Consider the following 25626-nt stretch of genomic DNA (forward strand, 5'->3'; position numbering starts at 1 on the left):
GGTTATTCATCATTTTACTGGCAGATTTACTGTTGTACATATGTACTAAATAATTAATATACATATGCAAGTTCTTAATTACTATTTATCTATTTAAAACGTTAAGTGTATTATGTGTAAAATGTGTGTAATCTAATTGAAAAGAAATTTACTATACTTATTCATATTCACCAAAAGGTGAATGAGTGTGTCTGTTTCACTGTGTGTGTTTGTGTTTGTTATCGATAAAATAATGTCTTTTATGCATTTGGAGAAACATTAAAATAACATTGGCTTATATGTATGTATATATATGTATATATTTACAATATAATTATCTAGTTATATATGCATATATGCACTTATTAACTAAATATGTATGTAGTTAGTTTTATTTACAGAATGGCGTTAAAAGTTAAAATTTTTCAATTTGAGTTTCACTTTGTTTTTTTTTGTCAGTTATTTTTTTTTTATTTTATTTAGATTTTGTTTTTAGCTAAAATCGTTTTTGATCTCACTCAATATCACTTGATTTCACTAGAATTTTTATTTGCTTCACATATAGCAATATGTATTAAGTACAATAGTTTAGATGTGTAAGTACAATAAAAGTTAAATTTCAACCGATTGAAATTTGCTGAATTGCAGCTTAAAACCTAAAACAACAATCATCGTATATGTATATATACTTTTATACATATATATATATACTTCATTTATGTTTATGTATATAATTATGTTTATGCATGTCCTTATACTCATACAGATACAGATCATAACTCTTACAAACTAAACATGTATCGCACTAGTAAAGTATCTGTAAAATGTGATGCAACTAGTTTAAGTAGAAAAACATGTAGTTAACAGTACGTACGCGCTACTAATAGTTAATAGATTAATTGTTAAAACTACAGTCGAGTCGAGAGTCGAGAGAAAACGCCTACTATAAAAATACGGTAGGTATATGTTTTGTATGTATGTAAGTATGTAACACAAATATTGCATTTGCTTACAATAGTTAATAACAATTCAATTTGAACTTGCTTCAATGTATGGTTATATGTATGTATGTAAAATTTATGGCTTAGACCTTAACTACAGATCAAGTCAAAGAGTTCGCTAGGAGAGATAGTAGATAATTATATAGATTGATAGATAGATAGATAGATAGATAGGGGAGAGCGTGTAGAAAACATGTGAAAAGTATGTATGAGAAAAATGCCATTAACTGCTAAATACATCAAAATTACATAATTCATTTACTTACATTAATACATTACATTCAACTCTGAGTTTCATTTAACATTATGTATTCTCATTTGCTTTTGTTCTGATTGAAGACTAAAATTTAATTCTAAGATTGGTAAACAATGCTTGCTGCTTGCTTAACGCGATTGTCAATCTATGCTGGGCACGGATGATCCACATCTACGACGAGGTGGAGGCCGTAACCGATACTGCAGAGGGTGCTGCTGAAGCTGATGCTGCTGTAGATGCCACAGACGCTGCTGATGCTGCTGCTGCTGCCGATGCCGATGCTGATGCTGCTGCCAGTGCCACTGCCACGGCAACAGCAGACAGATTTGCATTGGTGGCCGATTGCTGTTTGGAATTGGTTGATTGTTCTGATTCTTGCACACGATGCGTTTTCATATGGGCGCTGCGACTTTTCACCTTATTGAAGACTCTGTTAAAAATATAAATTGCAGAAATAAAAAAGCAGCAAGTGCCTCATATTAGAGTCGGACAGTGACATGGACTGGACTGTATATTAATTAAAATGCAACCGGTAGTATATAACATAGACATGTAGATATAGGCGAATAACACAGATATAGCAAAAAGTAATCGATAACTAAGATGCATGCACATATATGTATATAGATTCAGCGGTGAAGAGAGTTTCATGCAAAAATATGAGAAGCATTTCATATGGGTCCATTTTTTTCTTCTTCTTTTTGTAGTTTGTTACTTAACCTTGTGTGGAGTTAAATTGCTTTGTTGTTATTATTTACTATGGAGAGTACAGAGTTTTGCTTTATAGTTTTGAAACTTAAAAGAAAATGAATAAGTATAGATATAATAAGATAACAAAAGAGTTAAAAGTTATGTGCGCTTGAATGTTATAGTATTATTATAGATACAATTGCGATGATTCTTCAGTTGTGATCTCAAAACGTTTTTCTTTTTTCAGATATAGTAATCTTTGATTTTTTGATAAAAATCGTCAGCCAATTAGCTGGTCAGGATCACGCATAAAGCAAGTTTCGTCATATGAAAGAACTTCACATTAAGAAATTGGTTAAATTGGTTAGTTGGATGAATTTCCCAGAAACGGTGATTGGGGTGTTATAATATTTACAATAGATTAAATGCAAATGGCATTTAGCGCTGCATTTAGAAAACAAGATAAGTACAATAATTGATCAAATCAGAGAACAAAGTGATTCGAAGTAATGGAGAGACAAATGGAAATTAAATCAAAGAAAACGCAAAAGTGAAAACTTAAAATTATAAATCATATACCACTTACCAACAATTCTGACGACGTAGCCCAAGCGATTTTTTTTACTCGCCCTTTGGCTGAGAGTGTGAGGAGCTGATTTCAGTAACGTCTATTTGCGACTTGTGATTCTTCGCTTTAAAATTGCAATTTATTGAATCATTTTTATTGATTTGATGGTTTTGGTTGGCACGCATATTGTAATTGAATATATTTTGATTGATTTTTGCATTGGTTTCGCATCATGGAACAATAAATACAATACAACAACAATAACAACAATTATTATCGCTTAATGGAAACGCTAACTAAAACGAATGAAAATTTTTAAACTGATATATATGGAATGAACTAAAATCTTTTCAGAAACACTACAAAATCAAGGCATGAAGCAAACAGAGAGAGAGAGAGAGAGAGAGAGAGACAGAAAGACAGAGAAATATAGAGAAATTGATGGGGGCAGTAGATTGAAAGTGTAGTAATTAAGAGCAGAAATTACTTTGAAATCAAAAATCATAGATTTAAATTGAAAAGAAAATGACGTTCAAAACGAAAACGAAAACGAAAAGAGCTAGTTACAAATCCAAAATTCGGATTCAATTACGAATATGTCTTGATACGAAAGTTACGGTTACGATATAACGTGCTTTACGGTCTTAACTCAATACGGGCACTCAAATCGCTCAATATGCTTGCGTAATTCAAATTTTTTTCATGAGTTGTCAATTTTATGTTTTTTACGAATTGTTGTAGATATTCTCTTTATTTTTAAATATATATGTATATATATTTATTTTTGACTCTTACTTGCCGCACACCTTGCAGGGGAACTCGGTGTCCTTTGCAATATTGGAATTGTTGCTGTTGCTGTCTTTTGTTGCTGTCGATGTTGTTGCTACTGCTGATAGCAACGTTGGGTTTATGGAAGTGCCAGTTGCATTGGTGATGTTGCTGTTCATGTTGTTGTTGTTGCTGTTATTGTTGTTGGCATTGGTATTGGTGTTGCTGCTGTTATTGCCATTTGTGTGCGCTACGGTTGTTGTTGCTGTTATTGTTGCACTGATGCATTGATTGCTATTGCTGCTAGGCTGGGGCGCGCATGCGTTGCTGTTATTGGTGTTGTTGTTGCTGTTGCTGGAACTATGGTGGTTGTTGCTGTTGTTGGCACTAATTGCCGTGGCATGCTGATTGTTGTTGTTGTTGTTGTTGTTGTTGCTGTTGCTGGCATTTCTACCATAAGCGTGTATGCGAACATGACCGTGCAGCGCCGCCTTCGAGCTGAAGCTCTACAGTTTGATCGGGGCGGGGATATCAGCATTATGTACAAGAAAGAAAGTAAACAGAATGAACCCGACTAAGGTATGAGGACATGGTTTGCGTGTGTGTGTGTCTGAGTGTGTGTGTGTGTGTGTGTGGGGCGAACTAAACATGCCGCAGCATTCTCATACACATACTCGTAGACTATAACTTACCGCTGAGCAGTCGGCAATCTCGCAGACATATGGCTTTTGCTCCACAACTGGGGTGCTGGGCGGAACTGGCTCCATTTTCAGGTGGGATACCTTGTAATCAACACAGAGCTTCTTCCAAAAATAATACATTTGCACGCATTCGCCCGATGTCTTGGTGAGCAGCTAAAATGCATAAAATTCAATTTGTATTTATGAGATTGTGTTTCAAAAAATATAATGTAGACAAATATTTAATATAATTTAAATAAAATTGAGATTTTGTTTTTTTTTAATGGATTTTATAATTTTTATAAAATTGTAAAATCTTTTTGAGATTAGAGTCAATTTTATATATATTTGATAATCGATGCTGCCGGCAAATTCAGATCTGATCGTAGAACGGCAGCAGTAAAATAGATTTGCTTAAGTCCAGTATCTTAAACAAATCTATTATCTATTCAAACAGAATTTTATGCTAGGAAATGCTTTATCGATTGTCTCATAAGATTTGATTCTGGTAAGCAAACAGCAAGCTAATCTGCTTCAACATATTCCTACTAATTTATACAATCATCATGTTCATCAGTAAGCGATTTACGAGCTTAAAGAAATTTAAACTGATTCATCGAAACTTACATAAATTTTATTTAAAATACACGCCGTAAATTGTGTTTAAGAAGTAAGTAAGCAACTAAGTATATGAACTTCTATGCAAATCAGTTTATAAAATAATTATCATATTTTTCATTTCATTACCTCGCTGGCGATTTTGCCAAAGTCTTTGCCATGCCTTTCCAGGCCGCGTAAAAACTGCTCCAGTTCGTATGCTGTCCATTTCATTTGGAATGCGCTGGACTGCGTCTGCAGAAGGGTTAACACCGCCGCCGCCGAATTACCTTTCGCCTCAAGCAGGGCTTGGAGGGCTACCTCCTCTGAATGGCTGCCCATGGGCACGGCCGAGGATTTGCTGAGATCTATGTAGCGCATCAGTATTTTATCGTCGATCTGTACGCTAGGATCCCACATCATGTCCGCGCACATTGTCTCCTTGATGGCCTCTTCGAGTGGCTTGCAGGCGGGTATCTGCGCTTGATACGTCGAGCCCAGATTCACCTTGGACTCATCGGAGAAGTCCACCAGGCCCACAGGATCACCGAAATCATCGTCAAAGGCATCAAACATGTTTTGACCAAGCTGCTTGCGTACACTGTAATATAGACCGGTGCCCTTCCGATCCGGATTCAATATTGGCGCCGGAGTGTAGTGGGTGCGCGAGGGTTTGCGCAGTTTGGAGCGATGTGGCGATAGCGTATGGAATTTGGAGAACTTGTGCACATCCTGTGCACCATTTGAGCGCAGGCGACGTTTCAATATGGAATTCGTTTGATTGGACAACGGTTGCAGATTGGAAAAGCTGGGTGATGGTGTCGCCACTGGAGCTGCTGCGGGTAAGTTGGCAATCAGCGATTTATTGTTGTTGGAATTACTTTTGATTCCGTCGCCGCAGGCAAAGATCAGGCTAGCATCCAGAGCGGATGTTTGTCCGTTTGTTGTTTGCAGCAGCGTTCCAAACTCTTGTTGCTTGTCGATGCTGTGGTTGTTGTTGTTGCTGTTATTGTTGCTGCCGAAGAGTAATGGTTGCAGCAGATTGTTAAGTGGCTGCATAGTCATCGACTGCTGATTGGCGTCCAAATACTGCGTTTGACAGGACACGGGCGTAAAGTTTGACAGCATAAAGTCCGACTGTTGCTGCTGCTGCGGCTGTTGCCCGATCCCTAACTGTTGCTGTTGCTGCTGTGGTTGCAGTTCTTGCTGCTCGTCTTGCTGCCGTTGAGGCGGCAATTGTTGCTGTTGTTGCTCAAACATGACCCCGGAAGATTGCAACTGGTCCATGGACGGTACCGTCGATGAGGTCGCCGACGTCGTCGCATGGACCACCTGACGCTGCAGGCCAAAATCTCGGGGAGAAGAGGACAAGAGCGGATCATCCGAGTTGGACATCATTTGCGATTGCAGTCCCAATCCGGGCAAATAGTAGAGATCGATGATATTCTCAGCCAGCTGTTCGCTGCTCAGCTGCAATTGCATATTCTCATCTGGAAGGACCTCGCGAAGCACCTGCTTAACATCCTCCGCGGAGCCAATGCCACTGGTGAAGAAGGACTCTGAGAGAGGTGAGGTGGCATTGCGTGAGTCATTCAGGAATTCCTGATCCTCATCGAGAAACGACAAATTAGTTTCCGCAAACTCACGCAGATCACACTCAGCATCATCCTCGGTGCCATTTAAGAGATCCTCCACCTTGATGGAAGCATCAAAAGCGCTCTCCTCCAGCACCGTCTTTAACTTGAGTATCTTCTCATTGTCATTCTCGTTGAGCTGATGCTGCATGCAATCGTCATCCGTCTTGAAATAGACGTGCGAGAAATCTGTCTTATCCCCGAAGAAGGTGTGGTTGGCGTCCACAAACTGGGCCGCAGCATCTTCAATAAATGGCGAGGATTGAGCAACATTCTCGTGACTGGACGGCGGTGTCGGATAAGCCAATGGCGAATGCAATGGTGATGAGAGAACACCTCCTCGCATATTGGCAATCGCCTGAATCTGCGAGCTGTTCTGCATGATGAGCTCCTTGGAATGGAATTGCTGGAACGTGGGCAACGGCGTTGTTGTCTGATTAGGGTTGGTGTTTGTGTTTGTGTTGGTATTGGTATTGGGTGTGCCCGACTCTGGCTCCAACTTGATCAGCACATCGTCCTCAACACTGTTGAGCAGCGGAAAGTTCTCGGAATGTTCGCTTTGCTTGTGCCCCTCATCCTCATTCTCTTCCTCATTGTTCAGCAGTTCCATTGTGTCCACAGTTTGCAATAGCATTTCCGTATCCGAGACATTAAACACCTCGGCATTGCCAAATAAATCAACAGCATCCGTATTGGTCGTGTAGGTGACCGCATAGACCCCATTGACACCACCCGAGATGCTGCTTGGCCCAATGCTCTCCTGATTACCTCCAATGGTCAGGGAGAGTGGTGTGCCATCCGGCAGAGAGATACTGTTCGCATTGCTTGCTCCGTTGCTGCTCACCTTGTTGGACTTTGTGGACACGACATGCACATCCGAGGGTATAATCACTGTGCGATTGTTGTTGGTGATAATCTGACGACTAGTCGCTGCCTGGACACTGTTGCCAATGAGTTCGGCGTTGGCCGCATTGCTGAGCAGCAGATTTGTACTTGTGTTTTGTGCCTTCTTCGAGGTGACGGCAATCCTTGTGCCACGCTTGAGTAGCTCAATCAATGTGGAATCCTTGGGATCCGCATTGCCAGAGACACTGTTTATGCTGCTGGCGCCCTTTAGTGCCGACAGAGCGCTCATTGTCGTCGTCGTAGGCACATTGTTGGTGGTTATCGTAATTGTATTTGCACCACTGCCCAAACTCAAAGTTTTCGGCTGTCTCTGCCCACCGCTGAAGATCTCGATGCTTTGCGGTAGGCCAATCTGTTGAATGCTTAGACCACTGCTGCTCTTAATGGTGGTTGCAGCGGGCAGCACCGCTGTGGTTGTGGTGGTGCTGCAAGAGGTGGCTAACGCTTGGCTCAGGCTACAGTTCGCGTTGCTCTTCGGACTGAGAAAACTCTCCAAGTCGCTGATGGAGCGACGCAGATTGCAATTCCTGTTGTTGTTGTTGTTGCTGCTGCTGATGTTGCTGTTATTGTTATTGTTGCAGCTGACGACACCACTATTAACCGCACTGCTGGGTGGTGCAGGAACTGCAAAGGCACCCTGCAAGATTAGAGACTGCATTAGTGGATTTTGAATTTCCATTCTAAGCATTATAGCTTATATTATAAAAATCATAAATATATATATAAAAATCATACTAATTGTATCCTCAGTTAAAACAAACAAAAAATTAATATTATTTTGTCATGTTTCCTTTCTAAAGAGAGCAACATTTTTCTCAAACTCAAATTGGGTTTGCTTTGGCATACTTTATACGAACTTGTGTTCGAGCTTGCCACAAAAAGTCTAATCAATAAGACTATTTCTTTTATTGAGCTAAAAATAAATAAAATTTACAAAATCATAATTATTTTGCTTTTCTATTTATTCACTTAAGAAATAATCATCACGACCTAAATATGCACAAAAAGCAGTCATTCAAAATTCTTTTATGAACATGACTTTTTTTGAATAAACAAATTTAAAGCAATCAATATTTATGGTTACTTATTCTCAGTGCTTACCTTGTTGATGTCCTTTCGCTTGCTTATAATCTTCTCCTCGATAAGGGCACGCACTCCAATGCTGGCCGTCTGCAGGGGAGGTCCGCCGGAGTCCTTCTTCTCGCTGCGCTTCGTCTCCGGATCCTTTTTGAAGTAGCCGCCATGCAGACGCATATGCCCATTAAGTGCGGGTACATTTTTGAACTTACGGTGACAGAGATTACACTCAACTGGCTTGTCGACCTTCACAATGTTGAGCAGGTGGGGATTTATGGCGGTAACTAACTGTTGCTGGCCCAGCTCATCGTCCTTTACCTCATCGGGTGGGCTTGATGCGGAGGCAACCAGTTCGGTGCCCTCGTCCACTGTAAGCGTCACATTTTGCACATTATTGAGCTGAAAAGGTTTTTAGCATATGTATTCATGAATAAAGTAAATGAAAAAAATTGTTTTATAATTCAATTTAAAAATGAGACGCTTCTACTTAATCGACAATTCGAAAAATATTCGTTATTTAATTATGTATACACTTAAGAAATAACTTTCATTGATGCTTACATCAAATAATTAATAATATTTAATTAAAATTCTAATTTAACTTCTCATTTTTAATTTGAAATCTCTTAATTATTTGAATTTAAAATTCCATATAACTCAATATTATTTATTTCCAAATCTTTTTAAGATTTGTGCACTTAATATTATAATAATATAAATAAATAAAATATCGGGGATACGCTTAAAAAACGCCAACTCTTTTTAAGAATATGTGCGATTAAATTATTAAATCTTAAAAAGATTTGTACACTACAAATTACAAAAATAATATAAATAAATAAAATGTTTAAGTTTATAAGAAGCTTCATTATTTTATTTAGTTTAATCTTAGTTTAAGCTTAGTTGTTGCGTTTCAAAGTTAACTTGCTTACAATTCTAAATTATTATATATAATATACAGTGAATGAAATTGTACTGTAATAACTTCGGAGCAGATTTTACTATGCTCACCAATTGCATGTTCCAGGTCCTTGGTCGCGCCGAGACCTGGGCTGTTTCCGTATTGATTTTATAGGAACTAACGCTGGTGGGCGACGAGACTGTGACCTGGGCACTGGTTTGCTTCGTCTGCTGCATGATCTTGCTGATGAGATCGAGTTGCTCGCGTGTGAGTCCCTCGGCCTCCAGCGTTGCGCCATCACAGAGCGTTATGGTGGGTGAACTGGCCACAACGGAGCTGCCGTTGCCATTGCCCGATGACGAGCATGACATAGAAGATGCGGTGGAAGATGTTGTCGAGCATGTCGATGTGGTGGGCGAGAGTAGAGTAACACCCGTTTTTATGGGCAAATTCATTGCCCTGATTTGCTCATCGGACAGCGCAATTCCAGTGGCCGCATCCACAATGGAGCTACCAGTGGAAATATATGTGCGAATGCAGGTGGCGCCATCCGGTGAGCTGGCATCCCCGCTGGCCGTAGCCGGCGATAGGCTCAGGGAACTGGTGGCAACGCCGATGCCGTTGCTACTGCTATTGCTGCTCCCGCTGCCAGTTAAGCTGCTAATGCCGTTGCTGACGTTGCCGTTGGTGCTGGCCGTGGGCGAGAGTGATTCGCTGGTCGGCACGCATCCATGGTGATTCTCTGAATGACGACGAAGGGAACGCGCATCGCAATATGATTTGCCACAGCCGTCCGCTCGACACTCGTAAGGCTTCTTGTTGCGATGCGTCATCATGTGTCCGTTTCTACAGCGGATAAAGAAGAATCGGATGTGGTGGTTGTTGTGTGTAAGTGGATCAGTGGATCAGTGGATCAATGCGGCGCTTCATTAACTTACAAGTGATCTTGCCGCTTGAATGCCTTCGAGCAGAGCGCACAAATATATTTCCGTTCGTCGCTGTGCGTCAATTTGTGCTTGGCCAACGCCGAGGCATTTCCGAATATCTTGCTACAAATCTATAAAAAGTATATACACAAGCAAAGTGAAATGTAATTAGCATCGCATGCGGCATCCTCCACATGTCGTCCACATAATTGAAAGCGTTGCACACGACTGTCGATTGCCCCTAACCGTCAATTTGGAAATTTTAATGAGCTACGTTGCGTATACGCAATGACACAACATACACTAATTACGCCCGTGTTCATAAAATATAGATATAGCCACAGACACCAAAAACCGACACCAACCTCAAATGCTACTCTAATATGTTAGATTTGTAGAAATGCTTCATTTGATAGCAACTAAGCTAATACTCGTATAACTATTTTGGTAAGTTTGTGGACTTTAATCTTTTGAGCGGACAATTATTTTTATAAATTAAATAAATAAAAAGTTTAAATATAAGAATGAAATAGTAATATTCAATATTTTATGCTAAAATGCTAGTATTATTTATTTAATTTAGTTAAAAACTTAATTGTTCAAGACAACTAAGGAAAGTTACTGATTTGAAAAACTTCTGTTCTACTTAAGAGTATTTCTTGAGCGTATGACAATTTTGATAAATGAAATATCGTTCCTTGAAACTAATACAACACAAATATTCAATATTTAATATTTATATTTGTCTAACATTTATTTCATTTTAATGAGAATAATATTGCTTATTATAACTAAGCTATATTAACTAATTTGGTCAGCATCTGTTTTTTTAATATAAAAAAAAAGACAATTTTAAATGTAATATTGATTTTTGGAGCTAATAAAGTACAAATAATCAATATTTAATACTTATACTCTTCTAATAAGTATTTTATTTATATTGAAAGCGTTTTTATTATAGAAATATTTATTTTTCGCTTTATTAACCTGGGCCACAATTTATTAAATCCATTTGTGTCACAAAGAATCGTAGAACTAATAATAAATAAATAAATAATTAAACAAAGTGTTTTCAATAAATTTTAACTGCAAATTTTGTTTAGCAAGAGTGTATGGCAGTAATTGAAATAGATGAGCTTAAACTGAAGGAAAGATAAACCACTTTAATTGATTACTTTCTGTTAGCAATTTAATTAACAAAAGTTACTATGATTAAATTAAAAGGTGACATCTCCAACCTCTTTGTGCAGACATTTACTTCATCAATACAAGTATCAATATCAACATTTGTCTGTCTGAATTAACACATCAAATTCAAAACATATTATTTATAAATAAAGATATATCATATACATACAATTAAGATAAATAAATAAATAAATAAATAATCTCAAAATGGTTTTCAAAAGTTTCAAAGATTATACAAATACTTGATATAAATATTCATTTATTTTATTGCCAACCTACAATGTGTTGTGACTAAACATGTAAACAAGAATCTAATTGTGATAGACAGTTAAATGCAAATTGTACAGCTGTCTTAATAAAAACATGCTTCAATTTGCATTTACCATGTGCAAAATACTATGTATAAAATCTTGTTGTGTATCTCAAAACTGATTACTAATTTATGTTCAAATGTATTCCCATGATAATAATATTTGATTATAGTTTAGTTACTTGTTTAAGGAGAGCAAAATGAATGGGATGACTCTAATGTTTGCTTATAAGCTTTAGTAAGGTACTCGGTATTTTGTATTGTCATTTTTATTTGCCTCAATCAATCCAATGATAATTCACAAAAAAAAAAAAAAAAACCCACAAAATCCAATCAAATACGCACCTGACACTGCTGAGGTCCGTGACGCGTAGGGGAGGATAATTTGGGTCGACTCTTTCTGGGCGCGTTGTCGACGGTGACAATGCCAATGCCAGTTGCTGCTGTGCTCGTGGATGTTGTTGATGCTGTAACTATGCCAGCAACATTTCGACCATTGCTCTTGAAGCTTAAGCTTTGACCGAGGCTGCTGTTGCTATCGTTACTATTGCTGCTGCTACAATTGCTGCTGCTGCTGGTGTTGCTGGTGTTGCTGCTGACGCTGCCAATGCTGCCCACAGAGGATGCGATGCTAAAGTTGCTGCTGTTGCTGCAGTTGCTATTGTTGTTGTGCTGACTGAGTAAACTGGCTGCGCTGCTGGTGCTGCTGTTGCTCAGAATCTGTGCCAACGTTGTAACATTGGTGGCCGTGTTGCTGCAGCTGCTGCTTCGTATTAGACAGTTCTTAATGTAGTTGGTCTTGCTGCCGCCAATGCTGCTAATCGTTGTGTTCGTCGATGTGCTCACAGTCTGTACGCTAATCTTGTTGCTGGCACTGCGACGTGTTATCGTTATTTTATTGGGACTATTCAGATGTATCCCGGAGCTTGTCAGAATTGTCGCTGCAGTGCTGCTGCTCTTGTTGTTATTGCTTCTTTTGATGCTGGTGTTGTTGTTGCTATTATTACTGTTGTTGCTATGCTTGTTTTTAAGAGCTGCAAATATATATACGCATTTAGTCTGTGGTTAGGGTTGCAAAATACAAAATACACTCAGATAAACAATTTGCCTAATTTTTTGGATCTCGCCTAACAAATCGCTTTGAAAAAAAAAACAGAAATTGTTTCAATTTTAAGAAATATTTTAAAGAAATATTTATAAATATGTTTTTCTACTGGATCCAGCAAAAAATATATTTAAATTATAAACCTCACCGACCAATAATAAATTGAAGAAATATATTTCTAATATCCAATATCTATATAATACCATATTTTCTTTTAATTTTGTTTAACTCTATTTTTTTCTTTTTAAGAAATATATTTCTAATATCTTATTAATTTCTAATTTTTTACTTCTTATTAAAAAAAAAAAAGTGTTTCTGAAAATTAGTAAGTAAGAAGAAATTTGTGTTTTATTAATATTTAGAATTTAAATATATATTTAACATTAATTTCCCTCCTTTTGTTGAAAAATAAAAACAATTTGTCGCTAATTCTGCAATTTTCTATAATTCTCTAATTCAGCTGCATATCTGTTATCTGATTGCACTATCTTTTCCACTTACAGGCTGTCTGTATGGTGCCTAAAACATCTGCTAGCATTTCCGGATCCGGATAGCCAACGGTCAGAGCATTCTCCAATGCTGACGTTATTCCTGACGCAGCTGATGACGATGTCTCAAGCACTGTGACGCCATTTGATTGGCTGCTCAATGACGATGTTGCTATTGGATTTGATGTTGCTGTTGTTGTTATTGCTGCTGTTGCTGATGTCGATGTCGATGTTGTTGTTGGTGTTGTGCTATCGGCTGCTGTCTCCAAGGTACTCGCATCTCTCAGTTGCAGTGTCACGGATCCCTCGCTGCCCAGAGAGGCGCTGCACATCAACACACGCTGAGCGCTGAGATTCGTCAGAGGCAGATGTATGCTTTTGGATACCTGCGGACAGTGTGGCAATTGCCAAAAGCTGCTTAATTATGACTACACACAGGCTAATATACAAACTTGTGTGTGTATTTCTGTTTTAGACTAAGTATAAAGTAGAGGGATAGAGAGAGATACAGAGAGAGAGAGATAGGGAGAGATATAGCAAGAGATACACAGACAATATATTGTCGTGTACTTTCTAAATGGATGCCAAAAAACGCGGACAAGCGATTGCTGCTGCTGTCAAAGAGGATTATTTGAGATTATTGATAATTCACGGCAACTGTCACCTAATAGCAGAAAATCAACAACGTTGGTGTCTCGCATTAATTAATTAATCAAATGCATTTAATTTTTTGAATCATTTGTATTAAACCATTGTCGGAAGTCGAACGACAAATAAAATGTTGAATAATTCAAAACGGCTCATTACAACGTAATTGAAAAAATTTCGCACTCAATTCTATACGAAATAATGTAAGACTAACAACATATATGTATACATAATTTGTATTTTTAGGCATCCTTTTGATAAGTTGACAACGTCTGCCTACATTCATTAAAATGCACTAAAAATGATGAGTCGGCGCACTGGGCTAATTAAAGTTTAGTTGGCCATATCTAAATACACATTCGATTCAAATGGTCACTGGTGGAGGTGTGAACCAATTAAAGATCTTGATAAGCCGCAACCAATGCCCAATTAATGTGGCAACAATTGCAATTGCCCGTAGCCGCAAAACAAGCGAAAACAAATAAAAACAAAAACAGACCGGGCATAAATATCCAGAAGTGCCTGCGACGATAACCACAATGAAAACTAAAACGAAGACATTCGCATAAATTAGTTGCTTCGAGCACATTAAATTTCGCAATGCATAAATAAACAAAATTTTTATTGTTCAGTCTGTGTGCAAAATAAACAGCGCAAACTTGCCTTGACCAATGCCCCAAGTGTCTATCTGATGGAGGCGCCAGTATTGTGCCTTATATTCAGGTTTAGTTCATTTTAAATTGCTTTAATATTTATTTAGAGCAGGTCGGAGCACTTTTAATTGATTTCTGACTTTTAAGCACTAATTTAGCAAATGTTTTGACTACCTTCGTACTTCCCCCTAATATTGAACGAAAACATGCAATTGTAAATAAAGAATTTTATGAAGAAATAAGCAAAAGTGCTTGGTAAACTTAATTTCTTGAGTATCACGTGAGTTGTCCAGTTTCATTCGGTACTCGGACAAATTTCACGCGAATGCTGTGAATTTATATGTGCTTATCTTGTATTCATTTCATTTAATTTTAATTGCCAATTGATACTAAGAAATTATTTACTCTCATCACCGACCTATTCTAGCTTGAAGTTAAAACTTCTAGCTGTTATTTTTCAAGATATCAAACTAAATGCACTTGGACTGCATTGAATAGTAGACTAGAGAAAAAAATACTGAAAATTAAAAAAGAGTTTTTCTATTTTGCAGAAGTATATTTCTTAGTAATGGAAAATATTTCTTAAAAGTAGAAAGGCAAACAAATATGAATGTGTAGTGACTAACAAATTGTCTCAGCTAATCGTCTGAAGAATATAAATGTTTGGGTCGGAAAACATGAATAATAATAAGAACATCCCAAATTGATGTAAAGCAACAATGTATTTAAACAAATGAGAATTCTGTAGTCGACCACGAGATACCCTGAACCCAGCATACAAAAAATACTTACGTCTGCGTATAGTAAAAAGATCAAATTCAGAATACTTACTATAACTTCTGAGTTTATTTTCCAATCCTGTTGAAATGTCAAGGTGTATTATTTCTCAATTGAAAGGCTCTAAGTTGTGGCATTTACTGCTATCGGAAATTTATTTGTATCGATTTTTTCGAAACAGGGAGAGTTATCGATAAAATATTATAAGCGAAAAGTAACATTCCAAATTTAAAGTCAGACGAACAGACAGAAATGGCCAGAACAACACGACTGTTGCTGATCAATAACATATATATTTTATGGGGTCAGACAAGCTTCCTTCTGCCTGTTATGCAAACTAATGACTGCTATTCATAATGCCCCACAGTTCACATGGGCGTTACCAGTTGCCCTCCACCCAGCTGCTGCCTGCGTGCCACACATTTTTCATAAATTGCTTTCAATGCGTGCATTTGAATGGTTCAATAAGAAGCGATTATAACATATTTTATGCCTGACTGCTTGCAAACAGTTGGCAAACTCCCAATGAACATTAATCACATCTGAGTAGCCCTAATGCGATTGTTAGGTTTATTAGTTGTGAGCTCTTTAATTATTTGCAGCAGCAGCTATTTATGATTGTTGAGAAGAGCTCAAAGTTAATGCGCATGGGCAAACTGATACAAATCTCGGCTAAGATGTCATGCTGTCAAACAACAAACAGCACACACCGCCAAACATGACGGCACATCCTGTTACGACATGATGCGGGACCATCTTTACCTGCCCCACGGTGCACATGCGTGTGTGTATTTTTATAGCGTGATTCATGTGTCAATCAAATGTCAATGTCACTCAAAAAAAAAAAAACAAAAAAAACAAAAAGAGAAGAAAATACCAACGATGAGTTTTGCAGCTGGTGTGAAAAATGAAAGAGCAAGAGTTGGTTGAGAATCGTTCGACTGAGGTAAGTGTGGATGTTGGACTCATGATTTGCCGATGAATTTTATCGCAGACCATTTGGCCCACCAGCATTTCGTATATATAATATTGATATACTAACTGGCTGAGTTACATATATGGTATTCATAAAAATTTCGTAGCTCATGTCAACATAAAATTGAAATCGTTATTCGGCAATTTGTCATCGGCTTTTGCTTATTAGTAAAATGAGCTGAAACACATGTTCCGCCACAGCCCCGTCCCCCCCTTTCAACTGATGCCATCCCTCTTTTTACCAACCCCTCCATGCTTGAGGAAGAGCTTTCCCATCGCCAACGTTGTTGTCGTCATCAATAAGCATGAGCGATTCATCAACCAAGTCCAAGTCGCGAAGCTGCCTGGGCCTTTATGTGTATTTACTTATTTATTTACGTTTTTTTTTTCGTCTTAAATTGGGAAATGTTTATGAATTTGCTGTTCAACTGTTGAATTATATTGAAATTGCATACATACGCACATTGCTATTTATATTGGTGCTTGCTCAATATTTAGAGCAATTTAACACGGCGTATGCGTAATTTTATGAGTTAAATATTTGATTAGCTTTAAATTTAAATATTTTATAGCCTCCCGATGATTATTTATGCATTAGAAGCATGCACTGTGTGTTTTTGTTGAATATTCCTCATACGCAGTGATGGCCAATTTGATTATATAAATAAACGCTATATGTGCAAGGCATAACATGTATATACGTATATAATTTATTATGCCTTCTGAATGATTGCACACATAAACTGGCGTATTATTGTGGCATTTGTTGTTGCTCTTGTTTTTGGGCGATGCTTTTTCGCGTACTTACCGTATTTATGGCAGCCATCGTCGCACTTGACGCAGTTGATATTCTTGTTGTTGCTGTTCTTGTTCTTGTTCTTGTTGGTGCTTGTTCTTGTTCTTATAGTTGTTATTGTTGTTGTTGTAGTGGTGGTGGTGGTGATGATGGGGATACAAAATCAAAAATCTGCAAAAAGGTTTTGTATGATAGAACATATTCGATTTCTGTTTCTGTTGCTGTTTTTTTAATTTTGTCTTTTTTTTTCTTTTTGTATCTTTTGTATTTTGTTTCTTATTGGTCACTTCACGATTTTCGTTTAGCGACATTAAAATAAATATAATTAAGTATAAACGAAAAATTGCAAAATAAACTAAAAACACAAATATGATGCATAAAAATGTGCGCATAAAATCAAGAAAACAAAGACAATAAAAAAATAAAAATAATAAAAAAAAATATATATATATATAATATATAACATGCACATAGGCAAAACGTACGACATGACGACGAGGGACGAAAAATATGTGAACATCGAGAACACAATCAAAATGTATGAAAGTTAGAGTTTGTATAAGAGTTAGATGGGATCTGTATTTAGAGGGAGCGCAGGACTGGGCATTTGATTACTGATTGATGATTGACTGACTAGCTGACTGACTGAGTGACTGAGTGGGTGAGTGAGCGATTGAGCAATAAGTGGCATGTGGCATGACTGAGCATTAAGTTTGTGGAAAATTCGCAAGCTACTTATACACATGTTTAGAGAGTGACATTGAAAATATCACCTTAATTTGCATTTAACATTTTTTATGACGTCGCGTCTGAAAACCGAAAGTGTTTTATTTGAAGCATTCGACCGTAAGTTTTGTTTGCACTGCTGCTATTATCGGCGTCGACGTCAACGTCGGCGTCGGCGTCGGCGTCAGCGTCGGCAGTGCCGTCAACGTCTTCGTTGTCTGCTTTTCAAATTTTCTTTTGTAATTTCTCAGTTGGCTTTGTCTCTCATTATTTATTTTTGTACACAATAGTCTTTGTCTGTCCGCTTGTCTGCGTGCTTCTGCTTTAGTTATTTTATTGCAAGTTTCTATAGTTTTATTTTTATATGAATTCAAGTATTTCCCCCGAAACGCCCATCTCCCCATACCTAGATATATGTACGTTTGTATGTTTCTATCGTATATACACATAAACACATTTGTATGAGAATGTCACAACAAGAAATCTACGAGAATATTTGCCAAACATGTGGTACGAGCTTGGCAAACACATAGATACGTTTACACACGTATTTGTGAATGTGTTCAAAGGTGAACGATGGTCAAATGCTTTTCTTATTGGAACATCAAAAATTCGGATTAAGATAAACATTGCAAAAATATTTGAAGATTGGTTTTCTCATAAGAATTAATGTTGAATATGTAAAGAGTTTAAATTTTTCGAATGAGACTTAAATATTAAATATACACGCAATGCAATCGCATAACAGAGTTGGTTAATTGTTTAGCAAAAAAAATATTTTATGTGTATATATATATATATGTCCACTTTAATTGTGTATAAATTTCCTTAGTTATTTTATTTTAAATATTAAATCAAGGTTGCAATCGCCATTTGTTTTAATGCACGGCTTGAACTAGTTTTGGAAATAGTCCGTACTTCCATTTTCCAATGTGTGAGGAAAACAAGAAAATTAATTAATTTTAAAAACCCAATTTTATTAAAGTTGTTTTTATTACTTTTATATTGATTTTTGCTAATTGTTGCAATTGTTCATGATTCAATATATAGTTCAAACGAATTTTCTAATGGTTTTCTCCATTTGTTTATTAATTTTAATATAAGAAAATTAGTTTGCTTTATTTGTTTACTTAATGTGGACTAAAAACATTCTAAAATTGTTATTAAGTTAATAAAAAAATGTTAAATGAAATGTTATAAAATATTTATAAATTATATTAAATTTATTATTATTGCTAAATTACAAATTTAAAATGAAAAAAATAATTCAGGATATAATAATAATAATAAATACCCCTAACAAATCATGTCTCTTTTTAATATTTTATTTGATTGGTGTTTTAAAAATAGGGAGTTAGAATACCGGTGCAAGAGGAACAATTAGCAATATGATCGTCTGTTTGTTCCGGCGAAGACCCCTTATTCTCATAATATTCACGATTGTGTTTGAATCAATGTTATGCATTCATATATCTGATATCAAAGCGTTCTCCGTATGTGATGGGAGGAGTCACCGTAGATTAAACTTTGTGAGAAAACTATAATTCAGCCCCCTTTTCAATTAATAAATAATAATCTTGGTTAATTATTTATATTTTTATTTTTAGATGGATAGAATATCAAAATTTAAATACTGCATAGAAAAGGTTTTTAGTTCATTCGACTATCATCTGAGTTAGGGTTAGAATATTGTTTTGTGATCGATCCACATCGGAGCCATTTTGAAGTGCTTGATCACTGTTAAAAAAAATATGTGCTTATCCCAGAACGACAGAGTGATCTCATAATACCATCGGCAAGCAGAAACAAATGTGTAAAATGCTTTTGCTATTCACCTTCGAACTGCATGCGAGTTTTAAGCAGGCACGATAGAAGCAGCAAATGTGATGGCCAAGCCAAAGTATCTGAACATGTATCTTGTCGTGCGGTCGTTGCTTTTTAATTATAAGTATGTATGAACAAGCCTGCGTACATATGTACATGCTACATCCGTACTTGTTTATATGTGTGCAGCACATTGCGCATTGGTACACTGGCACAATGTGTCACACAGAGTGGGCCCAAATCGACGTTGCCAGGACGGTGGTAGTAAAGCGTAAACACATGCGGAATGTTGTCGAGCGCGACGACAATTTGTTTAAAAAAAAATGTTTGGCAAGGCGCCCACTAAAGCACACCAATAAAATGAGCCAAGGGGCGAACATCAAAATTATATCAACAATCTATGCAACCGAAACAAAGGCATTAGCACTAACCAACGAATTCCATGATAACCGCAACGTATTTTCATTTGGCCGGCACTGGTTTTTGGTAAACATACAAATTTGCTACACTTGAATCCAAAATTGTGTTTTTTTAATGTCGTATAAAATATTTTCTTCATTTGTCAACAGTGTTTTCTATTTTCTATAAATTATTTCAAGTGACAACCGTTTAATCAATTAATTATTTAATTATTTCTTGATCCCCTTTCTCAGTCTCTCTGTTTCATTTAATTTTTTTATATCTACCCCAGTCTTGTTTATCTCTCTCTCTCTCTCTCTCTTTCTGTCTCTCTCCTTAAGCGTACATTATTTTGTATATAATTACATTATTTTTATCTATATTTTACCAACCATTGCAATTATTTCTGAATCATTTGCTCAGATTGAATTATTTTTATTTGGTATTATATTTATATTTCTCTCTCTCTCTCTCTCTCTCTCTCTCTTTCTCTCTAAGCATTACATTACTATCTGGAGTATTACCTTTAAGAACTTTTCGTCAGTTTCTGTTTTTTCTAGATTTTCCCAATCCTAGCAATTTTTTCTGAACAATTTCACATTTTAATACCCTCAGATAGTTTTATTTTAGTGATATTTTATATTTTCTTTTAACTATTCCGTTGTTTACTTTATGTCTTTTAATTAAATTTTTAATTTTTGAAATTTATTTTAATTATTTTCAAATCTTTTTCAAATTATATATAGTCTATAGCCTACATAAAGTAAATAAATAAACATGAGCAGACACACATACATTTATTTTATGAGCTTATGTGTATTCATATATAATAATTTGAAAACTTTCTATTGTGGCCTGTGGCATCAACTCATAAAAAAGTTCTATGCCAATAGAAATGTTTGTTTTTTCCTGTTGTGGATTTTTTTTTCCATTATCTCAGGTGAATCAGAACAACCACAACAAAACAACAACTACCTTGTTTATACATAAGTACGATCAAAAGCAATAAGCATACGTATGCCACATATGCCACACAAGCAGCTGTGACTGTGCATTGTTTTTGTTGTTGTTGCAGCAGAACTATGGACAAAATTAGATGGCAAACGCAGACACACACTGATGTACATACATATGTATATATGTATGCGCATGTGTATTTTCAATGTTAGACCACATTCTAAAAATACATTTTGCAGCCGTGTAAATGCCAAGAAAATATGGAAATTGGTGGGCGTTCGGATTTGCGGCTGTTTGGCCGGCATCTCTCATATCAAAATCCAATTAAGATCTTTCGCGTGCATTGATTGTAAACAAATAAGCGCCAATTGGGCCTGATAGACTTCTTTTCATACAATCGTCTAGCTGCGTCAATCAAAATGTGGTTTTTGTTGCTGCTGTTGCTCATTCGCAAAATTTGGATACGTACAAGTTTAATTACCCCAATTAGACAATAATAAAGAACTACAATAGCACCTCCGTTTTAGTGGCAATAAAACGGCTGCACGAGCCACGGGTGCTAATTACCACACCTGTAGGTGGCTGATAGCCGAAAAGACCGTCTGTGATTTATGAATTGAATGTGTTATTCATATATATTCACTAATAATACTTATAAAACACTTTGGCTAATACAAACAGCGCCCATTCCATCAGACTTCTTTGACTGCTTTGATCTGGAGTGTGTATTTATATTTGTCTATGTGCGTGTGTGTGTTCTCCACGGTTTTTTTTATACATATACTTTTTTATTGCACATAATGCTTAAGTGGCTCTTGAGAGTTGCAAGTGGCTCCGTGCTACCGGATAATTGGGTTAATAGCCTGTGGTAACGGTATAAGTAAGGGCGACTTTGGGATTTATTATTTAAGCAGCAATTTCATTCGACTATGACATACCCCGGGAATCAATTCAGTTTGAATTCGACTATAACAACAATTAGTTCAGTAAAAATTATATTTGACTTTAAGGTAGGATATTAAGCTTTAACAATTTATTTTTTGAATATATTTAAAGTGGTCGAATTTATCCAAATAGTGAATAAGTTTGTTACGTGATTCTTGGTTTCATAACTTTTAAGATATGACGAAATACGAAATCCGTGAGAGAGCATTTCCTTAACACGTCATGTAATTTAGACAATAGACGGTACATATATATATATATACATTAGTTTACATAAATAATCCCTGCAGCTTAAACCTATAAGCATATGAAGTGTTGAACTAAAAGAATATACCGGTGTTTGTATCAATGTATTAGATGTATTTTAGTTTCTGTCCCATGTTTTTATTTGATTTATAATTATAAAATTTTATTATTTGCAATGTTCTTAATTATGCTCTGTGTTAATATATATTGAAATATATATATATATATATATGTGCCCCACAGGAACATCTTTTAAGAAAAGTGCTGGAAAGCAATAAAAAAAATAACCAAAAAAATGAATACTTTTTAAGCCTTCAGATTTTTTTCCAGTCACTTTTTTTCCAAAATAGGAGATGGACTTTCAGCTTTTAAAGTGCCAAAGAAACCTTTCTTGTCAAGAGCAGGCTGGTGGCAGGTGGTTCTGACAGTTGGGGAACTACTCAAGTTAGAAAATGGTTCTAAATTCTACCCTCTGGAGTCCAAAAAAATAATGTATTTCATGCTACAACGATTTTTTTAATATATTAACTAAAAATAATAGGGATATGGAAAACAAAACGATTCCCATACTTGCCGTCGTTATTTTATTTTTATTTTTTGTATGTACTTTTTATTTTATTTTGCGAGAGTCAATCAATCAATTTGGTTTTTATTAGATGTGTTTTAAATTTAAGTTTGAACATTTTAAAATAAAAAGAGGGTGAAAAGTGATGTCGTGTTTGTGGATCACTCAATTATTCTATTGTTCCACACAAAACACTGCCAAAGACTGAAAATATTTGTCGAATGTCCAAAAATAAAATTAGCACGTTTATTCTGACTTAAGCGCGAGGAATGAGGAAATTTTAGAGCGTTGACAAGCAAAGTGGTAACAATGATCAATGGGTGTTCATCCAAGAAACACATCACTTGATTTGAATAAATAAGGGATAAGTGGCTGCCACAGAAGTTGCAAGTGAATTTCATTTTGACATTTCGTGTGCAAAATGCAAGAAACTCATTTACAATAAATTCAAAATATATTCAAAATAAATTGAAACAATCGGCAAATAAATCAAATTAGTCACACAATAGAAAAACAACACACGCGGGTTGACTAATGCATTTCTACAATAAAAATCATGAAAAATCGGCGAAGGCGGCACTTTTAAGTAGTGCAACTAAAGATTCTACTCCGGCTGATTAAGGCTGACAGTGATGATGATGGTGCCTTAGAGGCAAAAACAACGGACATAAATTTCAACCCAGACTGCAGCCTGTAGTATGTGGGTATGTTGTAGTCACAGTGGAACAAATAAGTAAAATATTTTAATTAAATAAAGACGCACACACACACTACATTCACATAATCAAAGTGAGATGGCCATAGTAAGGGGCCAACGTTGGGATAGGCATGAGGGGGGGGACAAGGGATAGGAGAAGACGCCTAAAATTTGTAACGCCAGGCAGCCAAGCAGAAATCTTGGCGAACACGACAGACACGCCTTGTAAGACACAGACGACAAACGACAATGGCTACACTCTTGCCAAATGCATAAATAAAAACCAAAACAAAAACAAAACCCAACCAAAATCGAAAAAAAAAGAAAACAAAATAAATAAATATACTTAGAATCGGGCAGAAGTGTGCATTATTCACTGCAAGAAATGTCGAAATGAAAACGCCAAGTTTTGCAATACAAAACATTACATGTGCTCATCATTAGAAGGTACAGCAGGCACATGCATAGTACAGATACCGATATAGAAACAGAAACAGATAGATAGATATACAAGCACATGTGCTATCGGTCTCGTGGAGCGGGGTTAGGGGGGATCATCGGTATGCTTTGGCACAATCATCCACGTTTCATCTATTGTTCTGCGATGTGTTGTTGTACTCGTTCTTGTGGCATAAGTTCCACTTCAAAAAACATAAAATACGCGCTAGTATTTTTAGCAATCCGTTCATTTGATTTACGATTTCATTAAATCAGCTAATGGACATGCTCCTCCTTCTCATCGCGAGTGACGGACGCGGAGAAAGAGAAAGGGCAACCCGCGCTGATCAGCGGCACAGCTCACCGTCTCTCTATATACATACCCCCCTCTATCTGCCTCTCATACTCTCGATCTCTCTGTCTCTCTCTCTCTCTCAGTCTCTCTGTCTCTCTCTGTTTTTCGCTGACTGCAAGCGACCACCTGTCGTTGTCTGTTGGAGCTGCCGGCCGCCAGACGCCTACCAATTATGTATTATGGCTAATGCCTGCCTGACAGGGCACAAACGTGGCCAACGTGCAATTCGGTCAGATTTAGCTTAAGAATGCCGCAGAGATATGTTGAGGCATAAGACCAAGTCGATCTACAATTTTAATTACCCTCAAAATGACTACATTGTCATCAGCTGAAACATTTCTCAATGCCTATATATATATAAATATATATATATGTGTACGTATGTATATATGTAAACTCACTATTCAACATCTTATAATTAGACAAAGTGTTCGTGTTATTGGAAATATTAAAATACATTTACTAAAATTATTATTTTTAATTTTTTCAAAATACCTTTAGCAATAACACTTAAAGAATATTTGATTGAATTTTTGTTTTATTTACATTGGCAACCTTAATAAGCCTATTGAAAAGCTATATCCATTTAGTATAAATATTTTTAGAAAATTAGGCATGATTCTGAATACTCTGACAGCTACATATGTCAACAAACTGGATGTATCTAATTTTAATATATATATATATTTATATTTGTCATATATATTCGGCACATTATTCAACCTATTGAAAAACTATTTCCATTTATTAAACATATTTATTTTCAAATTTAGACAACTACAACTGTTAACATACTTTGTTTATTTGTTCTCTCCCTTTAACCTTAGTGCTTAAATTATATTTTATTTAATTTGTTTATATCAATTATAGTGGAAACATTAATCCGTTTATTTATTTTTATATTTATTTTTTTATTATTATAAAATATTGATTTCATATATATTATTTCTATTCATATTCCTGTCACTTTGTGGTTAACCACACAAACATTTGTCGCTGTTACAACCAATTCCCTATCAGAAATTAGAGAAATATTTTATGAATGTTTTCTCAGCTGACATATTTGAAATTATGTTGCCGCCACACGTGCCGCATCTGTTGGCAATATATATATATACATATATATCTATACATATGCATGTGTGTTTTTGCCACAGCACCGAGAAATTAATAGTTCATCAAGCAGCCGTTTACGCTGACAGATAGACGACGGGCATCGCCATCCCGTCGAGTTGCCAGACAGACGGAGACAACAAACAAACTAATGGATACGACTCGACATATTTCCATAGCTATTCCCTGTATTTATTGGCGCATGTTCTTCAACATTTTGGTGTCCAAGTCGTCCTCGTTGTCGTTGTATTTTTGTTTGTTTCGTCTGCCTTTTTGTTCTTTATGTTAGTCATGAATAATTGCATTTCTAACATAACTTGACTTTCACTTTATCAGCAATAGATCAGAACAGCACACTCTATAAGTCAACGCACACATTCTGGTGTCTTTTTGGCAACGTGTTGGATGCGATAAAAATATTACCACATACGTAATATG

At 36.2% G+C, this 25626-nt stretch overlaps 1 protein-coding gene across 1 annotated transcript; it reads right to left on the minus strand.

The window, feature by feature from the left end:
- Positions 1-709: 709 nt before the first annotated feature.
- LOC6563206 (serine-rich adhesin for platelets) lies at positions 710-17024 on the minus strand. Its single transcript, XM_001990037.3, has 10 exons — positions 16936-17024; positions 13088-13460; positions 11827-12515; positions 9996-10114; positions 9168-9903; positions 8181-8555; positions 4690-7716; positions 3955-4116; positions 3290-3768; positions 710-1666 (listed from the first exon to the last, which is right to left on the minus strand). Exons 1-10 carry the CDS (start codon positions 16951-16953, stop codon positions 1408-1410), a joined length of 6237 nt encoding a protein of 2078 aa, XP_001990073.2. The 5' UTR covers positions 16954-17024; the 3' UTR covers positions 710-1407.
- Positions 17025-25626: the final 8602 nt, after the last annotated feature.

The sequence above is a fragment of the Drosophila grimshawi genome, unplaced genomic scaffold (genome assembly GCF_018153295.1).
Source record: "Drosophila grimshawi isolate 15287-2541.00 unplaced genomic scaffold, ASM1815329v1 contig_311, whole genome shotgun sequence".
Lineage (NCBI taxonomy): Eukaryota > Metazoa > Arthropoda > Insecta > Diptera > Drosophilidae > Drosophila > Drosophila grimshawi.

Coding starts and splice junctions, on each gene's coding strand:
- LOC6563206 (XM_001990037.3), bottom strand. Junction 10,115..11,826: donor ACGGACCTCAGCAGTGTCAG/GTGCGTATTTGA, acceptor TACTTTTTATAG/ATTTGTAGCAAGATATTCGG. Junction 4,117..4,689: donor TTGGCAAAATCGCCAGCGAG/GTAATGAAATGA, acceptor TATGCATTTTAG/CTGCTCACCAAGACATCGGG.